The sequence below is a fragment of the Bubalus bubalis genome, chromosome 9, assembly GCF_019923935.1.
Source record: "Bubalus bubalis isolate 160015118507 breed Murrah chromosome 9, NDDB_SH_1, whole genome shotgun sequence".
Classification (NCBI taxonomy): Eukaryota; Metazoa; Chordata; class Mammalia; order Artiodactyla; family Bovidae; genus Bubalus; species Bubalus bubalis.
This window is the reverse complement of record NC_059165.1, coordinates 70761457-70783787: the sequence shown is the minus strand read 5'-3', so window position 1 is coordinate 70783787 and position 22331 is coordinate 70761457. Positions and strand designations below refer to the sequence as shown.

The following is a 22331-nucleotide window of genomic DNA, read 5'->3' as shown; positions in this document are numbered from 1 at the left end:
ATCAGTGAATATACAGTTCTGTGGTGGGAAAGGATGGTCCCACGACCCAATCAGTGGAAACACCCGCGGGAGGCTCTGCTCCCAGTCTCTCACCGGGAACCATGGGCTCTGAAGCGCCTCACCCACTCTTCTACCCGTACTTCTTTCCCATCCCCAAACGTTTGGTAATGCCCATTACCCGTCCAGGACCAAAACTGTCCACATGAGAGATTTTTAGAAAGAAAGGGACAAAGGAAAAGAAGAAAAGGGCTCGTCCGGGGTCTGAACCTGGGACCTCTCGCATCAGAAGCAAAAACTGTAACCTGTAGACAAAATAGCCTGCCCCCAACTCGGGAATGATTGGGTCAGTCCCTGGTATGACGCTATGTGGACTCTTTTACCCACTGAGAAACCAATTTTTCTTTCTGGCACGTTGAAAATGTTCTGTGCATTTCGGACTTTCTCACGCCCGACCTATCCCAGTTCGACGGTATCCACGTCCGCCGTCTCAGCTGTTAGTTCTGCTGCTGCTGCTGCTGCTGCTAAGTCGCTTCAGTCGTGTCCGACTCTGTGCGACCCCATAGACCGCAGCCCACCAGGCTCCCCCGTCCCTGGGATTCTCCAGGCAAGAACACTGGAGTGGGTTGCCATTTCCTCCTCCAATGCATGAAAGTGAAAAGTGAAAGTGAAGTCGCTCAGTCGTGTCTGACTCTTAGCGACCCCATGGACTGCAGCCCACCAGGCTCCTCCGTCCATGGGATTTTCCAGGCAAGAGTGCTGGAGTGGGGTGCCATTGCTTTCTCCGGTAGATAGTTCACTCAGCATCAATTCTCAGTATCTCTCGGCCCCTCTGAGATCTCCTGGAATGCCAACGAGAGCCTCGTTGCTAAGATTTCTCGGGCAGCAGGCAGGGGTACCCTTCCACTGTGGGGACTCTTTTCCCAGTGGAGCCCAAATAAGGCGCAAGTCTGGAGAACTGGAGGCAGGGCACAGAAGCCGGGAGAGCCTGAGGGTCCCTGAAGAGAGTCGGGGACCAGGAGGGGTAGACTGGGTCAGTAGCTGCCGCAGACGAAGGGAAATCTGGATAATCGCTTCCTAACGAGCGCCTGGTAAGGGGGCGGGGGCTTTTCTCTATCATTTTATGAAAATGTTTTCTAAAACAACTATTTATTTGCAAAGTATTCCGAAAATGTAGGAAAGTGAGAAATGAAAAGCATACATGAGATGACCAGGAACCCCGCTCCTTCAAGGGTGACCGGCAGCGGCGGTTGGTGCACACCCGGCAAAGTTCGCCTCAGTGCCCTCGCGCACACATAGGCGCGGCGCCCAGGCCGCGTGTCCCGGCTATCCGCCCTTGCTGCCTTCGGCCGGGATCGTCCCAGAACAGTCTTAGGTCGGGTGAACCGGAGGCCCAGACTGGGCGGGTGCTTTCCTGTTCCAATTCCACTGGGTAATCTAGTTGTGAAAAGCGGTTATTCTGATTCCTTGCTAGAAAAATTCACGAAAATCCACTTAGAGTTGACCCCAAAGTGTATTTTTGTGCCACTAGCGGAGAAATTCCCCTACACAGATGGCTGTTACAAAACAGCGTGGGAGATGAATGCTGGTAAACCCACTCCGGGATGGGGGTGGGAGGGTGGGGGAGAGAGTGCTCTTTTTTCCTATTGCCATTCTCTTAGATCTTAGCTCAGCGCTCTGCCCTGGCCTCTCCACTCAAGTGCTCCTCCTCTCGGCCTCTTCCTTGGAGACTACGATGCTCACGCACCTCATCACCACACCGCTGTGTCTTCCCCTTCTCCATTGCCCATTCAGCAATGGAGGTAGGTGGGTTCACCTCTGCTTACGGCCGCGGTGCGTCCTTGGCCCCTTGGCCACTACTGCCTCGGTGTTATAAGCATTCGCCTGTCTTCTCTATGGAATTATATAAAGAAAAATGCAACAAAAAGAAAGAAAGAAAGAATCCACATTCGTGATACCTGGACCTAAAGACTACAATTTTGTCACATTCACTTCCAATCTTAAAAAAAAAAAAAAAAAAAAACAACTTTTGGTTTTCCTTTTAACGAACCAAAAGCAGTAATTCATGATGACCTGTCTGATTGATTTATTAATGCCGTGAATGGAAATCAAGTGCACAAATTAGCCTAAATCCTAAGTGAACAATGGGGGCCCTGCCCAACGGGCAGAACCAGGCCCGCTGGAGGTCTTGGGTGCCCGCCCGCCGTGGCCTTCGCAGGCATGACCCGTGGCAGGGGTTGGGGGTCTTGGCAGAGGCAGAGACGTGATTAATCCCGCCGCGCCATCCGGCGGGTGAGGACCCTCAGAAAAGCCCCGAGTGAGTCGCCAGTCCACATGAGGTCTAGCTTGGATCAGCTTTGGAAAATAGAGCCCGGGCCGTATCACCAGAGGAGAGAATACTGCTCGCGGGAACCTGGGTAGACTCCCAGGAGGGGTAAATGAGATAGGTGGGGTGCGTGGAGCAGGAGGGACTCGCTTCTCTCCGTCACACAAGGCAGATCTCATCCGAAGAATCACGCTTTGCGTCAAGAGCCGAATGGATCTGCCCCACACTGGCACGATGGGGCATTTGTGCGGCCTGAACTCCTAGATTCTTCAATCCCAAAGTGACTACCCTACTGGAAGGCCACCTCATTGAAGAAGCCGGATTTCGAGGACCAAAGGCAGACTTCCCGGGGTCTTAAACACAGCCCCACTCGCAACTAAAATAATAGATTCCCAGAGTACGGAGGTGGATGTGGAGCGTTCACAGGCGCTCCCGGCGCAAGGAAGAAGAACGAATTAGAGAACACGGCAAAGGCCCTGGCCCGAGTCAGTGACGGGAGGGGAACAAAAAGACTCGCTATGAATTTGCCAAGAAGACGCGCAGAAAGAAGCGAGGGAGGGGTCGCTGGGGAGAAGGCGCGCGGAGCCAGCGGAATCGGTGATCGCCAAGTCCAAGGGAGCAGTGGGTCTGGTTCTTAAAGAGATAATGCTAGAGGAGGGGTGGAGGGAGCGAAAAGTGGCGGCCACTTGAGGGGCAAAAACACTCAGATCTGCTTAATTTAAGTCTACCCTTTCAGTATGGCGAAAAGTCGTGTTGGCAAGCGCATCTTCCCCCCTCCAGAAAAAAAAAGGGTGGGGGGAAAAAGGTAATCAGGCCCCAGCGAGATTTGAACTCGCGACCCCTGGTTTACAAGACCAGTGCTCTAACCCCTGAGCTATGGAGCCAACTGCGATTCTGCACTCTGCGCACGAGCAGTTGATACCGCTATGGTCACCGCGCAGCCGCAGACAGAAGAGCGACGCGGAAAGGCGGGGCCCACGCCCCTCAGCCAGTGACCGCCCTGTCCGGCTGCCACAGCTGAGTCTGCAGCGTCAGTAAGTGTCAGTGTCACAGACTGAGCCGCAAATCCTGGGAGAAAGTCCAGAGTAGAGGGGACCACGTGGGTGGGCGGAAGCTGGGAAGGATCGGGTGAGGGCGGGGCGCGCTGCGGAAGAGGGTGGGGCCACCAGTGGGCGGAATTGTTGGAGGGCCGGGGGCCTTCCTCCTGCCCTTGGAATCAGGGGCAAGACTTGAGTAGAGAGGTCCACTAGTAATTGTGTATGAGAATAGGGTTCAGGGAGAAGGCAATGGCACCCCACTCCAGTACTCTTGTCTGGAAAATCCCATGGACGGAGGAGCCTGGTAGGCTGCAGTCCATGGGGTCGCTAAGAGTCGGACACGACTGAGCGACTTCACTTTCACTTTTCACTTTCATGCATTGGAGGAGGAAATGGCAACCCACTCCAGTGTTCTTGCCTGGAGAATTCCAGGGACGGGGGAGCCTGGTGGGCTGCCGTCTATGGGGTCGCACAGTGTCGGACACGACTGAAGCGACTTAGCAGCAGCAGCATAGGGTTCAAGGCCGAGGCCCTGAGGGGAAGGCTAAAGGAATGGTGTCAATATGCCTGTCCTGAGAGGAATCCAGCTAGGCTGGTAGAAGAGATGATCAGGAGAGAGAGATTGGTAGAGAATGGTGAGAAAATCAGGTGGTCAGTGTGTTAACGATTGCATCAGGACAGGAGACGCAGATCACTGGGTAGCCAGGCCCAGCGAAGTTTCCTAGGTGCCTTCCTGTTTGGATGCTGAGGACCAGTGTGAGGGTCTGGTGTCAAGGATGTGGGTTCTCATATCTATCGCAACTTAAAGCAAATTATTAAAAAGCAACCCTTAGAACCCTGTCTTGGACTTTGGGAGAGCTGGATCCATCATGGCCCCCCAAAGGACCCATGGAGCAAAGGGCAGAGGTTGAAAGCCCAGGTATGGGACAGGAACCCTAGCCCAGAAATGGTCAGAAAATGTGTCTGTAGTTGGTAGAACTTGGTCTGATGGCCCAATCTGTTCTTTGGTGCCTTCAAGGCCAGATGACTGATCACTGGGTAGCCAAGCCCAAGGAAGTTCCCTAGGTGCCCTCCTGTCTGGATGCTGAGGACTAGTGTGAGGGTCTGGTGTCAAGGATGTGGGTTCTCATATCAAAGTAGCTCTCAAGGATCCAGGACCAATGAACAGGTAGTGTCAGAAGGAAACCAAATTAGGCCAGTCATTGCTTTCAGAGGCCCAGACATCTCAGAGAGCTTACAATGGTCACAGGATGGAAGAGGAAAATGTATACACAGGCATACTCACACCAGCATTGTGACATCCTAAGTCACTGCACCACCCTGGAGACCAAGAGAGAACATCTCTCTTACCAACCACGTGTGATTGTTATGTATTGTTACGTCTTCGGATATGTATATATCTATCTAGTTATTCTACAAACTCTGACAGACATATAGTCATATTCACAAACATAAAAGCTGAAAATATACACACAGACAGCCAGCTCTGCAGTGCCCAGACCTGATCCTACAGGCACCTCCACCAGTCACCCTACCTTCTGTGATCCATAAGTGTTGCCATACTTCAGCACAGTTATTAGAGGATAGAAAGGGTAATTGTGACACTCAGTCAAAAAGCCATACAAGCCATACAGCCATACCTGAGGGTTTGATGATTTTCCTTGTAGAAATCAGTATATTCAAATACATGGATTGGGTACAGTGTTCTAGAGCTATACAACATAGGATTTACCCTTTGGGATGCTGCTGTAGGCTGGACTCTTAAATGATCCTGTCCCCAGCCTATAGGACACTGGATTCTGATTGCCTGGTGTTATGTCCACTGGGTCTACCTCTAGAACAGTGTCATGCTGGCCTGACGAAAACATCTCTCTTACAGTCCCTTGTATGCAAAGTGTGCTTGAAGTATCTCAGGGACAGAGCATGGAAACTCCAAGATGCTTGTAAGTCAGACTATTTAATTGTCGCTGTCCCTGCATGCCAACAATATGTGCAGGACAGAATTAGGTCTGAGACTGGCTTTCATCTAGCTAGGTAGCTAGGTAATGGGGGAAGGAAACCTTTGACCTTCACCTAAATATGGGGTGGCTAATATTAATATTTTACAACAACAAATCAATAATAGGGTGTGACCATACTGACTTAGGTCTGTTCGTACCTAAATCCTATATGCATACTTATAAATGCCCTCTATAAAATTTACATGGCCCTGCACCCCATTCCTGAGATCTAAGACATATACACACATACAGATGTTCCTCACACACATAACACACATGGCCACCTAGTCTGGCAGAAACTTTGCTCACAACTGCTCTTGCATTCAAACTGGGGGAGTTAAGAATTAGCCAAGGCACCATACAAATGAGCTCACAGTCTGTATTTCCATCCCCTTTTCCAGGAGCATACTAAGCAGTGAATAGCCCACCTCCACTCTCCCAGAAATGCAGCCATACAGAAGCTGGGGAACAGTTAGCCAAGGGAATAACACAGGCCAGGGTACAGACTGAGCAGAGCTTGAAATCAGGGTCTTCTGCCATTGGCATACATTTGAGAAGCTCCAGGAACTGTCTGTCAGGGGTATGCCTGGGCCCTGCACATTTCCATGCTGGAGTTAATTGCTTCTGTAAAATTATAAGTGCTGCCTTGAGTTTCAAAATTCCATAATCTTTGGTCTCCTGTCCCAGGGGAGACTGTACTTTGGCACTTGGAAAGGTTTAGGCAAATGTGAGAATGTGGGATTGTCACTGTGGCCAAGGATATACATATAATCTCATCAGGCAAAGCTGTGTTGAGTGACAGCAATGTCAATAGGCTGTTGTCCTGGGCTGTTCCAATTGTACATATCAAGGGTCTCTTCCCACTTCTGGCCTAGACTCTCCTTTGGGCTGGGAATACCATGCTCCTCCCTGAGTAGACGACTTTGTCAAGCTAGCCAGATCCAGGTTCTGAAGGCAAAGCTGGCAGCTGACAAGAAGGCAAAACAGGAGGGATCATGAAGCTGAGCAGTCTGGGAGGAAGCTGCCCCCTTGCACAGCCAAGAGCTTGGTTTTGTTCCATGGAACTAGAGGTCCTGCTGAATTGGGGCAGTGATAGGAAGCACCTCTGATGGAGCTGGGCTCCTCTCACCTCCACCTCCTTACAGCTCATGCCAAATCCTCACCAGGACAACAGGCAAGAGACAGAAGGGAGAGTCCAAGGCCATATATTCCCCTGCTGAATTAACCTTAGAATCCTTTTCCCCAGTAGCCCAATCTCATGTGTTTGATGTTGTGGTCTGCAGAAGCCCCTCTAAGGCAGCCTGGGGCAACAGTCAGGAAGACAGACCCAAAGTGTCCAGGAGGTTCCATCCGAGGGCAACAACCCTTCCCATGGGCAGCCAGGACTGGGAGGAGTTCACCCTTGACTGGTTTACTCCCTCCGGGAGGCTGGACAATGACTCTCAAGGCCAGATTCGCAAGTAGGTGCCGGTAGAGCAGACAGAGAAAAGAGGGAACACGCGCTCTTGGAAGTTGACGCGGAAGGTATAGATGTGGCGCATGTCCTCTGCAGCGTAGAAGGACACAGCCCCCACCTCCAGGTCCAGGGCGACCCGCACGCGGGACAGGTGTCCACAGCTGAGGGGCGTCCGTTCAGGGCTGGTCACCGCCCAGTACTGCCCGTTGTTGAGCTGCAGCGCCCAGACGCCCTCCTCCGGGGTGAAGGGCGTGAGACCCTTGCGGCGCACGCTCTCACGGGCCACGCCGAAGGCCCAGCCGTCCTTGGAGCCCACTTCCACTTCCCAGTGGTGCCTCCCAGAGGAGAAACCGCAGGAAGCCAGAACTCGTGTGTTGGTGTCGAAGCGGCGCGGGTGGCTGGGCAGGTCCTGGGCTGCTTGTCCGAGGCGCACGCTCTTAAGATCCAGAGAGAGGATGAGGCGGGGGTTGGCCGTGTCGGGGTCCAAGGTCAGCTCCACTGCGGGGGATGGGTGGTTTAGGGGAGGTGGGGAGACAGACAGAGGACTTCCCATGCAGGCTCCTTGCACAGCTCCCCTTGCCCAACTGTCCCCTCAAATAAGTATATGTTGAAATCACACAGCTACAGTTTATGGGCTTGATTTGGATCTCAATTCACACAAATTGATAAATCCAATTTAAAACACTTGTATCATAATTTATGGAAAAGTTTTTCCATAAAGTTTTCTTTGATATTGTATTACCTTTTGATACTATGTAAAATTTTACTTAAAACATATATGTATTATTAAACTGTATTTTTTAGCAAAAAGACACCTGGGGAATTTTGGACACTAGATACTGGAAAGAATCATTAATTTTTTATTTATAACAATAGTTTCCTCTTTATGCTTTTTAAAAAGTATGTCTCTTTAGAGACAGCATACTGAGATATATATGAAATCACAGTTATCTATGATTTGCTTCAAAATAATCCAGTGGCAAGAAGTGGGTAGGGACGTTTATGAAAAATACTAGTCATGAGTTGATAATTGCTGAAGGTATATGATGAGTACATAATACTTGTTATGCTCTTCTCTCTACTTTAGTGCATGTTTGAAACCTTCCATAATGAAAAGTTAAAATACGCATACTTGCTGTAAGTACTACTATGTTCCAGGTCTGTTCTAGGCCCTGTGAATCCCACAGAGGAATATCCCTGCCCTCCTGCAGCTTCCTTTCTATGGGGAGAAGGAGGAGAGACAATAAATGATAAAGGGATCAGAAGAGCAGGCTGTAATTTCAACTAGACAGGCCAGGGAAGGCCTTACCGAAAATGTGCATATGAGCACAGACATCAAGGAGATGAGAAAGCCAGACAGGTGGCTGTCTGGGGGAAGGGTGTTCCAGGCCCTGGCACAGCTGGTGCAGTGCAAAGGCCCTGAGGTAGCTGTGTGCTCCTGGTGCATTCCAGGAGCAGCAAGCGCGTGTGTGACTGCACAGAGTGAACCAGGGGAAGAGTATGCAGTGAGGCTAGATTTCATGAGACCTTGAAGACCAGTTACCCCACCCCTCACTGAGTGAGAGGGAGAGGCAGGGCTGTCACAGAGTCCTGAGCAGAGGAGGTCTGATTCAGTTGGTTTACTAGGTAAGATATGACTTGGCTTAGTCATCAGCATCAGGAATATGTGCCTTCCCCTCCCCACTTTCCCAGCCCATTGGGGTTAGATCCCACTCACCCCAGAACTCTGCAAGAGTAATAACCGCTTCCCTTCCTGTTTTCAGTCTGACCCCTGACCCAGTACACAACCCCTGTCCCCAGAAGAGGTCTCCGTCTGTCTGGGAGTGGGAACAGGGAAGAGAGATTTGTCCAGGTGACTGACAAGCACTTCCAGATCTAAATACCCCAAGGTGCAGGGCACTCCTACTCTGGAATGACCCATAGCTTTATCGGCCTATGGGCCCCACTGTGACATGAAGGAATCATAATTATGAGGATGAGGGAGAAAGGACAGCTGATGGCAGAGTTGCTTAGGTAGATGGGCAGAAGGAACCAACCATGCACAGAGCCCAGAGAGACAGTTACTGTATCTCCACATGGCCAAATGACAGGTACTCACTGTCACAACAACCATCGTACCTTTTTCCTCTTTCTCCAGCTCTCCCCGAAGATCCTCTGAAGAGAAGAAACAGAGCAGGTTGTGCATGAATGACATGGAAAATTTCTATCTGGCAATGACAGTGACACCATCTCTTGACTTGTAAGCCCCACTGACTCACTCACTCCCCAGATAACCTAGAGATGACAGGCAGGTACCGGGCCAAGCACAAGGGCAGAAAGGGGACAATAGTCTAACTCTACCTCTCCCACTTTCCCCTATTTTGTCTGGAGCCATTCTGAGCTGAGCTCTCCTTCCTCATCCTTCTTTCTGCCCCTAATGACCCTCGACTCCATCTGTCTTCAGCTGAAGCTTTGTGTCCTGGGGTAGGGTTGGGGGTTCTAAATAAATTAGCCACCACTAACTGCCCGAACCAATCTGGCTTTGAGAGACACACTAGTTCCTGTTTTATCACACAGCTTCTGGAAAGGCACATCCTTAGGACCCTAAACCACCAACACCAGGACTGTAAGGCCCAGCCCCACACACAGGCCCCTACCTTTGAACTTCTTGAGCAGCCCCTTTAAGACAAAGGTCTTGAGGGAAGCATTCCAGACTTTATTCTTCATCTCAGAAGAGACTGTGGTTGGCTTGGGGGCAGGCACATTGCTGCACCTGCAGGACAAGGACCCTGAAAAAGGCCCACAACCACTGTCCCACTCCCCCTGGGCTTGACAATTAGAATAGTGAGGTCCTCTGGGTAAAGAATGGTGAAAAGAAGAGCCTGACCCTGTGCCGAATACCCATGGCCAGGCAGCAGATGTTTGCCTCATAAAGTACTCAGGTAAGTTGGTGAGGGGAACAGGAGGTGAGAAGTCAGGATGGGGAATGACAAGAGGAAGCACACTAGAAGAGAAGAGCCACCTTAGAGAGGCCTCAGGTATTGTTAGGTCCACTTACCTGCTTAGTGTGTTTTTGAATTCCTGGAAGGAAAGGTGAGAGAAAAACAAATCAGCATTCACCTTTGAGAAAATAAAACTGGTCCCTTGCCCTGCTTCCAGAGGAATAAGCAATATGGAGATGCATTACCCCACACATACACACTGCTTGCATGGGCCCCACGTGGCAACAGCTTCCTCATATGGCAGACCACTGCATGTCTCATCAACAAGGTAGACCCCTCAACCCTGCCCACACCTCTGCAATTGCTCCCATCATTACAGAATCATCACTGGAGACAAGTGCCAGGAGTCAACGTTGCTTCTGCTTTTAACATAGCCTAAGAAAACTGATGGGGCTTCTCTAGTGGCTCAGATGGTAAAGAATCTGCCTAAAATGCCAGAGACCTGGGTTCGATCCCTGGGTAGGGAAGATCCCCTGCAAAAGGAAATGGCAACCCACTCTAGTATTCTTGCCTGTACAGAAGAGCCTGGCTGGCTATAGTCCATGGGATTGCAAAGAGTTGGACATCACTGAGTGACTAACACTTTCAAGACAACTGACAGCCCTTATTCAACAACTGGTCACTCAGATCAGTGCTTTTTTCCCCCATATATTATTATTTTTCTTCTTTTTATTTTTTAAATTATGAAAGTATGATGACACATTTACCAGAGACTTGGAAAATACAGAACAAAGTTACATACAGTTCCACTATATATCACAATTATTTTTTAAGTAGATAAGAATTTTAGTTGCATTTTCAATATCAGACTCTCAAAAATTAAAAAAATGAATAGACAGATAAGTAGAAGGATATAATAGATCTGAAAAGCACTGTGAACCAATCCAACATAATTAAGATTTATACAATTTTCAGACAACAGCAAGATACAAATTCTATTCAAGTTCCCATAGACTATAAACCAGGAAACATTGGAACATATTCAGGGACATAAAGTGTTAGTCGCTCAGTCATGTCCATAAAACAAGGTGAAAAAATTCTTAGACCAGTGCCTTTTAAATGACCATTCTTTTTAGGGGGTGGGGGGGGTGGTGGGGTGCTGCATGGCTTGTGGGATCTTATTTCCCTGATCTGTGTGGAAGCACAAGAGTCCTAACCACCAGGGAATTCCCTTAAATGACCTCTCAATCCATTTGTCCATTTGTGACTTGTGAAGTTTAATTAGTGGGTTGTGACTATTTATTTTAGAAGGACATATGATAGGAAAGATCAAAGTGCACCATATGTAGTACAGGTGTTATTTTCTGAGACTTTTTTCACACATATGTATATAATAGAATGCATTGTAAGATATATTATTGTGGATCATGGTCAAGAAAAATTTTAATCACATCCTTTTAGACTGCTAACCCCAGGAAAATCAGGGCTTTTCTCTTCAATACCCTTTGGCTCCAGATTGTGTGATTCTACTAAACTAATTCTGTTCTCGCTGCTGTTTCCTCATTTGAAAAGTAGGAGGGATACATTCAAGCCTCCTGTCTTAAAATTAATGACTCATACCCCTGGCCAAGCCAGACTCACCTGGAGAAAGTCAAGATCAGGCCTGCAAGTTGTCTCCTGGATCTGACTGCTGAGCTTGGAGAGCTGGGCAATCTCATCCCCAAGCTGGGCCAAGTTCTCATTCTGCTTCTGTGTCACCTCCCGGGACAGCTCCTCCAGGCGGCCTAGAAGTCGACCCTCCTGTTCCACCAGGAAGGCCCGCAAAGCCTGGAACTCTGCCCCTACCTTCTCCTGCTCAGCTGCCATCTGCTTCTGTCTCAGGAGAAATGAAGTTGAAGAAGGCAAGGGATGTGGTCATCAATGGGTCATCGATCCCATCCCATTTGGATGGGACCCTCTGTGCCATCTCACAGGAAGGGTTCCATCTCCCTCTGACCTCTCACCTCCATGCTCGGGGGTCAGAGACTCATGTACACATACCCACAGTACACACACTCTAGTTTAAGTATCACAGTTCCGAGTATGCAGTAGCCTCAACATGTGCTTTCCCTTCCCCTGTCACAGTTGTGCCCATGTGTTACTTTAGACCTGGGCTCTCCCATCAACCTAGGACAACTTCAAACTCATTCCAGAACCACCCAGGGCTGCAGTTTCCTCATTTGAAAAATGGAAGGGATAAATCAGTGCCTTCTGTAGTTACTGTAAAGATTAAGCTGAGGTCCCCAAACACATTTATTTTGTGTTAAAAACAAGACAACAGGCTCCAAATGGAGTCACTTATGCTAAGCCCCATGTCACCAAACCGAGACCTAATTACAGTTTCAGCTCTCAGAAATATTACCTTAAACCATCCTATAAGGAATGGCCTCCTCAACGTTTGTTTAGTAACCTGTCTGATAAAACCATGCCAGCCACTACAAGGAAAGCAACTTTGCAGTAGCCAACCCACTTTTCTGTGTGTGTGACCAAATTTATGATCTTTATTCTGCGGAAATCCAAACACATTATGGTTTCAAGTAGAGTTGGAAAGTTGGAAAACATTAAAGTTGCAGAGTTGGAAAACACCTTTTATAGCACACAGTGAGATCTCAAACGTTATGCTGTCGAACTCTTCTCACTTGTATTTAGTTCAACATTTTTGGCAATGATTTAATAGATGATTTACAAGGCAACTTTAAGGTGTGACTTTGAAGCAAAACTTTTGTGGAGCTGGGGGTGCCAGTGAAAATTCGTTTTAAGACACAGAAATTTAAAGTGAACCAACAATGTAACTGGCTGTCAGACAGACAAGCCAACATAGTACCCTAAGTCATTGTTAGGCTGCAAGGCTGAAGCAAGGTATGGAGAGATGGTGTCCGACCTCACATTTAAAGAAGCACATTCAGTGTTAAAACACATACTAATAGAATATCAAAATTGCAAAATTGGAAGTAAATTTTAAATAACTCTACTTTCATAGCTTTTTGTTTTGTTTTTTCTGTTTTTGGCCACATGGCATGTGGGATCTTAGTCCCCTCAGTAAGGATTGAACCCATGCCCTTGCATTTGTAGCATGGAATTCTAAACACCGGACCTGCCAGGGAAGTCCCTCAAAGCACTTCTGATATTTAAATTCCCTCTCTAATCAGACACCCAAGTCACTTTAGGACCATAAATCATGTTGATGAATCAGTTTATAAGCCCTTACTAGTGCTGACTGAGGCTCCACAGGCAGCAAAGACAGTTCTTATTCAGAATATGTGTCAGTTTCAGCCAAGATAAAATACTTTCCCTTCCAGGGTGGAAGAGGTCCAAGGCAATCCATCTGCTACCAAGTAACTGGTTTCCTTCAAGGATGATGCTGTATCAGGCCTCCACATTGCTTCTGTTGCTACCAGGCTGAATATTGTGTGGATCACAACAAACTGTGGAAAATTTTTAAAGAGATGGGAATACCAGACCACCTTACCTGCCACATGAGAAACCTGTATGCAAGTCAAGAATCAACAGTTAGAACCAGACGTGGAACAACAGACTGGTTTCCAAATTGGGAAAGGAGTACGTCAAGGCTTCATATTGTTACCCTGCTTATTTAACTTCTATGCAGAGTACATCAGCCAAAACACTGGGCTGGATGAATCACAAGCTAAAATCAAGATTGCTGAGAGAAATAGCAAACTCAGATATGCAGTTGATACCACTCTAATGACAGAAAATGAAGAGGATCTAAAGAGCCTCTTGATGAGGGTGCCAGAGGAGAGTGAAAAACCTGGCTTGAAACTCAACATTCAAAAAATGAAGATCATGACATCCGGTCCCATCACTTCATGGCAAATAGAGGGGGAGAAAGTGGAAACCAGATTTTATTTTCTTGGGCTCCAAAATCACTGCAGATGGTAACTGCAGCCATAAAATTAAAAGACACTTGCTCCTAGGAAGGAAAGCTATGACAAACCTAGACAGTGTAGTAAAAAGCAGAGACATCACTTTGCTGACAAAGTGGTAGCCATTTAGTCAAAGCTATGGTTTTTCCAGTAGTCGTGTATGGATGTGAGAGTTGAACCATAAAGAAGGGTGAGCACCGAAGAATTGATGCTTTTGAATTGTGGTAATGGAGAAGATTCTTGAGTTCCTTGGACTGCAAGGAGATAAAACCTGTCAATCCTAAAATAAATTAATCTTGAATATTCATTGGAAGGACTGATACTCAAACTGAAATTCCAATACTTCGGCCACCTGATGTGAAGAGCCAACTCATTGGAAAATTGAAGGCAAAAGGAGAAGGGGGCGGCAGAGGATAAGATGGTTATATAGCATCACCAACTCAATGGACATGAGTTTGGGCGGACTCCAGCAGATGGTGAAGGAAGCCTGCTGTGCTACAGTCCATGGGGTCAAAAAGAGTTGGACAGGACTTAGCGACTGAATACAACAGCAAAGAAAGAAGAAAGTGAAATCAATGCCAGTGATCAGAGGTAACAGCATATCCACAAGAACTAAGTGAGAATATGCTGTGTGCAAGCTTTATATTCCATTCTTTCCATTATTACTATTCATGGGATTTTCTCCCCTGTGTTTTTAGACCCAGACTCTCGCCCAGGGATGGGGGAGCCTGGTGGGCTGCCGTCTCTGGGGTCGCACAGAGTCGGACACAACTGAAGTGACTTAGCAACAGCAGCAGCTCGCCCCTGATCCTCTTGATTCTTTACACAAACACATGGGAGGGACTCTGTGTGATATCACAAGTGGGGCCTCTCGTGGCCAGTGAGAAGAATCCCATCCCTCCAGGGCAAGCTCAAATGTCAAAGTTCCTTTTCCCTGAAAATGTTATGGGAGGAAAGAGTAGCTAGAAGAGCAGACTGTAAGTGAGTTCTGAAGTCAGGCAACCCGGGGTTCAGGTCACTGCTGCCTAGTCTTCAGGATGTTGGGCAAACAGGCAGCAGAAATAAGGGGCACTTTACAGGTATCAGCTCCCTCAGTGATGACAACCACACAATGGCATGGATATACTCTCATCCCAATTTACAAATGGGGAGACGAAGACAGGTGAATTACCAGGAAGCGGGAAGTCAGGATTCTAATCCAGGGAGTCTGACCTCAAAGTCCAAGCTTCTTACACAACAACACAAGTGGAAATAACACAAGTGTAACAATATTTGCCAAAGTACTCTAAATCAGGGTTTCCAGCCTGGGTGCTATTGACATTTGAGGCTAGATAATTGTTTGTTGTGGAGGGCTTTGTCCTGTGCTTTACAGGATGTTTAAGCAGTACCCTGGCCTCTACCAGTAAACACCAGTAGAACCTCCGCCCCAGTGTTGACAACCAAAAATATCTCCAGGTGTCGCCAAATGTTCCCTGGGGCCCAAAATTGCCACCGGTTGAGAACCACTTCTCTAAATAGTAAGAGCATTTTCAAACAAAAATGTTCTTTCTCTGTTCTCATGGCAGCAATATTGTTTCATTAAGCAGGTATCTTGCAGTTATAAAGGATGTACGGGCCAGAGAGGGGTTGGCTGGGTGGGTGTAGGACAGAGTAGAAAGTGCTAAGCAAGGCCATGGGATGTAGGATCAGAGACCATGAAGCTGCCCAAGCTGAAGGCCCTCTGGTCATAGATATACAGCAATGGCCAAAGAGCCACACGTTTATTCCTTTTTCCAGCAGAGAGCGTGGAGGTGTGGAGGGGTGAGTTCTTCCTTATGGAAGGAAGTGAATGTTCAGAAGAGAAGGCCTGAGGTGTGCACCGAATGCAAGTGTACCCGATGCGGTTCAGGATCAGGAAAGAACACTGGGGCATCTGTACACATGCCTCCCCTTCACCCCACCTCTCCTCCCTTTAAGGACAGAGGGGTCCTCAGATTCCTTTCCCTCCATTTTCCAACTTCACAACTAGACGGTCCTGTGCTAACAAGCAGGAACTGAATTTTCGGGATAGAAAATAACAGTGACCCACATTTCCCCACCTTAAAATGAACCCCATTTCACTTTTCTGTTTCACTTCAAGGAAGACAAAATACCACCCCAGGCTCTGGGCACAGGGGTGCTGGCACAGTCAGCTGCTGAAAACCCAAGTCCCCAAACCTTCTGCCCTCTGCTGGGTGGGGAACAGCTCTGCCATCCCCTCCTCCACCCCCAATCCCCTCTCTCCTAGCTTCAATTTCAAAATCTAAAAAACTCTAAAAATGAAGAAAAAGTTTTTTTCATAACTCCTTTGGTGGTAAAATTTGCCCTAAAACTGACAGAAGGCTACTTATTTTCCATTTATATGTTTCTCTACAGGAATATTAATGTATTCAATTACAAGATGCTCCACAGACCCTAACTGAGGTGTTATGTCATATTAGGGGGACTATACTTCCTGATTCACTGAGACAGTTCCAGTTTAAGCGAGATGTTTAAAAATAATTATTTTAGCTGTCCCTTTTACCCTCAAAAGTTCTGGTTACATAATAAATTATATGGTCACACTATATGATATGCATACTATTATATTTCCAAGAAGAGAAATGCAAAAAAGCAAAATGGCAGTCTCAGGAGGCCTTACAAATATCTGTGAAAAGAAAAGAAGCAAACAGCAAAGGAGAAAAGGAAAGATATACCCATTTGAATGCAGAGTTCCAAAGAATAGCAAGGAGAGATAAGAAAGCCTTCCTCAGTGATCAGTGCAAAGAAATAGAGGAAAATGATAGAATGAGAAAGACTAGAGATCTCTTCAAGAACATTAGAGATACCAAGGGAACATTTCATGCAAAGATGGGCACAATAAAGGACAGAAATGGTATGGACCTAAGAGAAGCAGATGATATTGGGAACAGGTGGCAAGAATACACAGAAGAATTGTACAAAAAAAGATCTTCATGACCCAGATAATCACGATGGTGTGATCACTCACCTAGAGCCAGACATCCTGGAATGTGAAGTCAAGTGGGCCTGAGGAAGCATCACTATGAACAAAGCTAGTGGAGGTGATGGAATTCCACTTGAGCTATTTTGAATCCTGAAAGATGATGCTGTGAAAGTGCTGCACTCAATATGCCAGCAAATTTGGAAAACTCAGCAGTGGCCACAGGACTGGGAAAGGTCAGTTTTCATTCCAATCCCAAAGAAAGGCAATGCCAAAGAATGCTCAAATGACCGCACAATTGCACTCATCTCACACGCTAGTAAAGTAATGCTCAAAATTCTCCAAGCCAGGCCTCAACAATACGTGAACCGTGAACTTCCAGATGTTCAAGTTGGTTTTAGAAAAGGCAGAGAAACCAGAGATTGAATTTCCAACATCCATTGGATCATCGAAAAAGCAAGAGAGTTCCAGAAAAACATCTGTTTCTGCTTTATTCACTATGCCAAAGGCTTTGACTGTGTGGATCACAACAAGCTGTGGAGAATTCTTAAAGAGATGGGAATACCAGACCATCTGACCTGTCTCTTGAGAAACCTGTATGCAGGTCAAGAAGCAACAGTTAGAATTGGACATGGAACAACAGACTGGTTCCAAATTAGGAAAAGGAGTATGTCAAGGCTGTATATTGTCACCCTGCTTATTTAACTTATTTGCAGAGTACATCATGAGAAACGCTGGGCTGGAAGAAACACAAGCTGGAATCAAGATTTCCAGGAGAAATATCGATAACCTCAGATTGCAGATTACACCACCCTTATGGCAGAAAGTGAAGAAGAACTAAAGAGCCTCTTGATGAAAGTGAAAGAGGAGAGTGAAAAAGTTGGCTTAAAGCTCAACATTGAGAAAACTAAGATCATGGCATCCAGTTCCATCACTTCATGGCAAATAGATGGGGAAACAGTGGAAATAGTGGCTGACTTTATTTTGGCGGGGCTCCAAAATCTCTGCAGATGGTGATTGCAGCCATGAAATTAAAAGATGTTTGATCCCTGGGAGAAAAGTTATGACCAATCTAGACAGCATATTAAAAAGGAGAGACATTACTTTGTCAACAAAGGTCCATCTAGTCAAGGCTATGGTTTTTCCAGTAGTCATGCATGGATGTGAGAGATGGACTATAAAGAAAGCTGAGCACTGAAGAATTGATGCTTTTGAACTGTGGTGTTGGAGAAGACTCTTGAGAGTCCCTTGGACTGCAAGGAGATCCAACCAGTCCAGCCTAAAGGAGATCAGTCCTGAGTGTTCATTGGATGGACTGATGTTGAAACTGAACCTCCAATACTTTGGCCACCTGATGCGAAGTGCTGACTCATTTGAAAAGACCCTGATGCTGAGAAAGATTGAGGGCAGGAGGAGAAGGGGACAGCAGAGGATGAGATGGTTGGATGGCATCACCGACACACTGGAGATGAGTTAGGGTAAACTCCTGGAGTTGGTGATGGACAGGGAGGCCTGGTGTGCTGCAGTCCATGGAGTTGTAAAGCATCGGACATGACTGAGCGACTGAACTGAACTGAACTGATATTTCTAAAATCCACCTCTGTTCCACAGGCACACACTTCAAAGCCAGAGTGGTAGGTGGCCCTCTGTTATCAGCCTGGGCATGGGGTTGGGGGAGGGGGAGCCAACCTGGGGGTTACCATTCTCACCAGGAGCTCCTTGCTCTCCTTCTCTTCTGTGGAACGAAAGGCCTCATAGTCCTCCAAATCCTTCTTCAAGACCTTCAGCCTGGACTCCAGAAGCTCCTGCAGGAGGGTGAGAAGGAAGACATTGGAGGGAGAAGATTCTGGAAACCCCCACATGGGCCTTCCTGAAACCACCCAGAAGAAATTGAAGGCCCTGTTCACTGAGGCGGAGGAGGCAGGATTGAAGCCACCTCTGGAAGTTGGGATGGATGCAGCCTACACAGGCTGCACTTAAGGGTACAGGGCAACTGCAAGCTGATTCCAAAGACCTCAGGGTCTCCGGTCCTCAAGATCATCTGTGCACAATCTAGGCTGAAATGCAAACACTCCAGCGCCCAGTCTGCCTAGTCCTCTTTTCCACTCTCCTCACGAGCATCAGAAAGCCATCTGGGTAGGAGGGCTGGAGCAGAGTCAGAGCAAAGAGAGACTGGGGACTGTGCCGCAGGCCTCCTAGTGCACACTCCAGCAAGTTGGCAGGAAAGGGAGGCGGCAGGCACCCAGAATCCCAGGTGGCTCTTGGCACTCTACTCAGCCCTGGATCCACTCACCCCCTTAGCCCAACCTCCTGGGAAGGTCGTCTCACTTGGCCACAAGAGGTGAGAGAACATTGAACAGAGCTATGCCCGTGGTAAGGGTTGATAGTAGGGGTAGCAGATATGGGGGTGTGAAGGAGGCACTACTAGAAGCCAGGGACCGACAGAAAATCGCCAAATCTGTGGGGTATCATGCAGTTGGTCCAGTATGGGCCCCAGAGGAAATGATAGGGGTGTGGGAGGCTGGTGACGGAGAAGAGAGCCGCGTTGAGTCCCGAAGCTAATGCCAGGCAGCATGGGATAGGACAAAAAAAGCAGGGGCTCACCTAGGCCTTCCTGCGTGAGCAGGAATGTAGAACCGGGACTGCAGGTCCCGAGAACCCGCATGGGTAGGGACGACGCTCACCTTAGCCTCCTGAACTGCCTCGTCCAGCGGCAACACGGCGTGAGCGCGGTGCTCGCGGGCGCGGTCGCACACCACGCAAATAGCCCGTCCGTCGTCCTGGCAGTAGAGCTTGAGCGGTTCGCCGTGCTGCGCGCACCCGGCCGCCACGGCCTCCGGAGGCCCGCGTTCTCCTGGCGCTCCGGCCGGCAGGCTGAAACGCCGCAGCAATGTGGCCACCGCGGCCAGCTGCCGGTTGGGCCGCAGCTGGCTGGGGCGCGCGGGCTCGCGACACTGCGGGCAGGGCAGCGAGAAGGACAGCGTGTGGGACACGGCGGTGGCCCTCGTCCCCGGGCGCTCCCAGCAGCGCGCGATGCAGGCGCGGCAGAAGCTGTGGCCGCACTCGACGGACACCGGCTCGCGGAAGAGCTCCAGGCAGATGGAGCAGGTCGCCTCTCCTTGCAGCTCTGCTGCCAGCGCCAGCGCCTCGGCCCCGGCACCTGGGCCAGTCCGCGGCCCCACTGCCGCCATGCGCGCTCCCAGCTCACCGAAGTCGGGCGACGCTGGGGAAGTTGCTGGACCCGACAGTGCGCCGCCGGGGCGGGTGTCCGAGCGGCCGCTGAAAGAGGAAGGGCGGGGCTGACGCCGGCTGGCAGAGACTAGAGCTGAGTGCTCCAGGCTGAGAAACGCTAGAGGAGGGTGCGTCTTGACAGCTAGTGGAGTAGCACAGGTCAAGGGGATCCAAGCGCGGGCCAGTGCCTTGCGTTCCCGCTCTGAGCCCCCTCAATACCCCGCCTTGGCCAGCGGCCTCGGAGGTCCCGCGGCCCTCTCTCCGTCTCTCCCTTATTTCAGCTCTAACGCGAACCTACGCTGTCCAAGCCTGACTCCGTCGGCCGTGAGAAACGGCCCGGGACAGGTGTAAGCACACGCCCACCTGGGCGCCATTCCCAGTTGCTGCCCGAGACCGACCCAGCACAGCCCGAGGGTCTGGCGCCCGACCACAGTGTCGGGTTCCCGGAGCACAGGTTTGTCCGGCCCTGTACTAAGTTAAATTTAGAATCTGGAACCTGGCTCTTGCTCCTACCCCCACCCACATGAGTGGCCTTTTATCCACTTTTGTAGCTACCTTTCTTGCATTTGTGTCCTCCCCTGCCCGTTTATTCTTTTTTTTTAATGCAAGTAATACACTTACAACCAATCCCCCCGCTTTATTCAGTGTTATCCTCCTCCCCTAAAAAACCCCCCATCCTCTATTGTCTCTTTATCTTTATTTGTACAGCTCTCTGCAGCCCTTCTGGAGCTGCCAATAATATTTGCTCACACCCGGTCTCCCCTCGGGGGCTTCCCTGGTGGCTCAGACGGTAAAGAGTTTGCTCGCAATTCGAAAACTCGGGTTTGATTCCTGGATCGGGTAGATCCCCTGGAGAAGAGAATGGCTACCCACTCCAATATTCTTCCCTGGAGAATTCCATGGACAGAGGAGTCTGGCAGGTTACAGTCCCTGGGGTCACAATGAGTCGGACACGACAGAGCGAGTAACACACACACGTCTCTCATGACTCCCTCTGGAGGGCACTCGAAGCAGATTTCTTCCTCAGCCTCCTCAGAAACCGCGCTTGTCAAGGTCACGGGTGACCGCAGCGATCATAACCCAAAGATGAAGAAGGCAGGCGGCTTCTTAGGCTTTACCTCCTCTCTCCTCGGATGTTTCCTCCTTCTGGCACCATCTCTTCCTTCCGGGGTACTGTACTCCCTGGCTTTTCTCCCACTTCTGTGGCCTCCTACCAGCTTCTTGGTCACCATGGTTGTTTCCTCTTCCTCTCCCTGCCCTTGCTTGGTCCTTGGACTTTCTGTCTACGTTCACTTCCTTGTGATCTCTTCCACTTTCTTGCTTGAAAGACTTTCTCTCTGCTCTACAGACAAATCCCCAGCCCAACTCTTCCTAGGATACCTGGCTCCCACAGCCAACTCACTGGGCAGCATCTCCACATGAAGCATTCTAAGGGAGAGTTACACACTCGACACTTCCACAATGCACTTCTGTCTGCCCCTCCACCTGCTCTTCCCATAGCCTTCCCCACTACACTCCTTTAACAGCAACTCCATCCATCCAGGTGCTCAGGCCCAAACCGGTGAGTCTTCTGAGACTCCCCAAGAGAGGGGAAATGTACAGGACCCACCCCTAATCCTCAGCATCTCTTCAGTTCTTCCACAGCATCATCACCTATAATTTGATGATCACAACATTTCTTTCCCCTTCTGTCCCTCTCCTGCCCTATCTTCTCCATCCAGCTGTGAGAACAATCCTGTTAAAATGTTAAGTCAGTTGGGGGCCCTCCTTTCCTCAAATTCTCCCATGGCTCCCACCTCTCTCAGAGTAAAAGTTGAAGTCTTCACACCGTCTAAAGGTACTATCCATTCTTTCTCTCCATCCCCTGCATACAAAGTGATAGGGGATGCATCCCCTCACCTCCTGTCACTCTACCCTGCTGCATGGACCCCCTTATTATTCCTGCAATAACATGTCACAAAGCTCCTACCTCAGGGCCTTTAAACTGGCTCTCACCTTCACTTGGACCTCTTTTCACAGACACTTTCATGGCTCACATTCCATCTCCTTTCAACCCTTTTCTTCAAACATCACCTTCTCAGAATCATGCTTTACTCCATTCTCTCTCTCAAGGCTGGCTCTATTTTCTCTTTAGCACTCAACCTCCTCTGAAACCAGAGCTGAAAGATGTAATGAACTATGTCAGTTTTGCTTATGGCCGAACTCCCAGTTTCTACAGCAGTTCTAGGTACACAACAGAGCTTGATAAGCTTTTCTTGGATTCAGTTAATTTAAATATGGCTCAAAATTCAGATGTACAGAGCATTTAACAGTGAAAACCTTTGCCCATCGCCTATGCCCCAGCCCCCTTCCAATCCTGAGTGTCAACTTTGCAATTCTGAATTATTTTGTACAAATATTGCACACTTTACTACACTCCTTCTTCTCAACAATACTTGAAACAAGAACTTCCAGATGTACAAGCTGGATCTAGAAAAGGCA

The 22331-nt window shown here is 48.7% G+C and overlaps 1 protein-coding gene and 1 non-coding gene across 3 annotated transcripts; both read right to left on the bottom strand.

Moving 5' to 3' along the window:
• Positions 1-3134: 3134 nt before the first annotated feature.
• TRNAT-UGU lies at positions 3135-3207 on the bottom strand. Its single transcript has one exon. It is a non-coding gene; the product is annotated as a tRNA-Thr (tRNA).
• Positions 3208-5725: 2518 nt separating this feature from the next.
• TRIM7 (tripartite motif containing 7) lies at positions 5726-20474 on the bottom strand. Of its 2 annotated transcripts, none has more exons than XM_006075905.3 (7): positions 19304-20446; positions 18329-18424; positions 11379-11609; positions 9854-9876; positions 9453-9568; positions 8935-8970; positions 5726-7314 (listed from the first exon to the last, which is right to left on the bottom strand). In XM_006075905.3, the coding sequence occupies exons 1-7, from the start codon at positions 19808-19810 to the stop codon at positions 6803-6805; spliced, it is 1521 nt and encodes a 506-aa protein (XP_006075967.1). In that variant the 5' UTR covers positions 19811-20446; the 3' UTR covers positions 5726-6802. The 2 variants fall into 2 exon arrangements, 1 of the variants encoding a protein (XP_006075967.1); XR_329077.3 differs by having other exon boundaries at positions 7208-7314; positions 9453-9584; positions 19304-20474.
• Between the last annotated feature and the right edge of the window lie 1857 nt (positions 20475-22331).

Bases quoted from the DNA above. Each gene is read 5' to 3' on its own strand.
- TRIM7 (XM_006075905.3), bottom strand. From the start codon at position 19,810: ATGGCGGCAGTGGGGCCGCGGACTGGCCCAGGTGCCGGGGCCGAGGCG. The intron at 11,610-18,328 runs GTGAGAATGGTA...CTCCTGAGACAG, and splicing joins AGGAGAGCAAGGAGCTCCTG to AAGCAGATGGCAGCTGAGCA. The intron at 7,315-8,934 runs GTACGATGGTTG...CATCCCCCGCAG, and splicing joins GCTGGAGAAAGAGGAAAAAG to TGGAGCTGACCTTGGACCCC.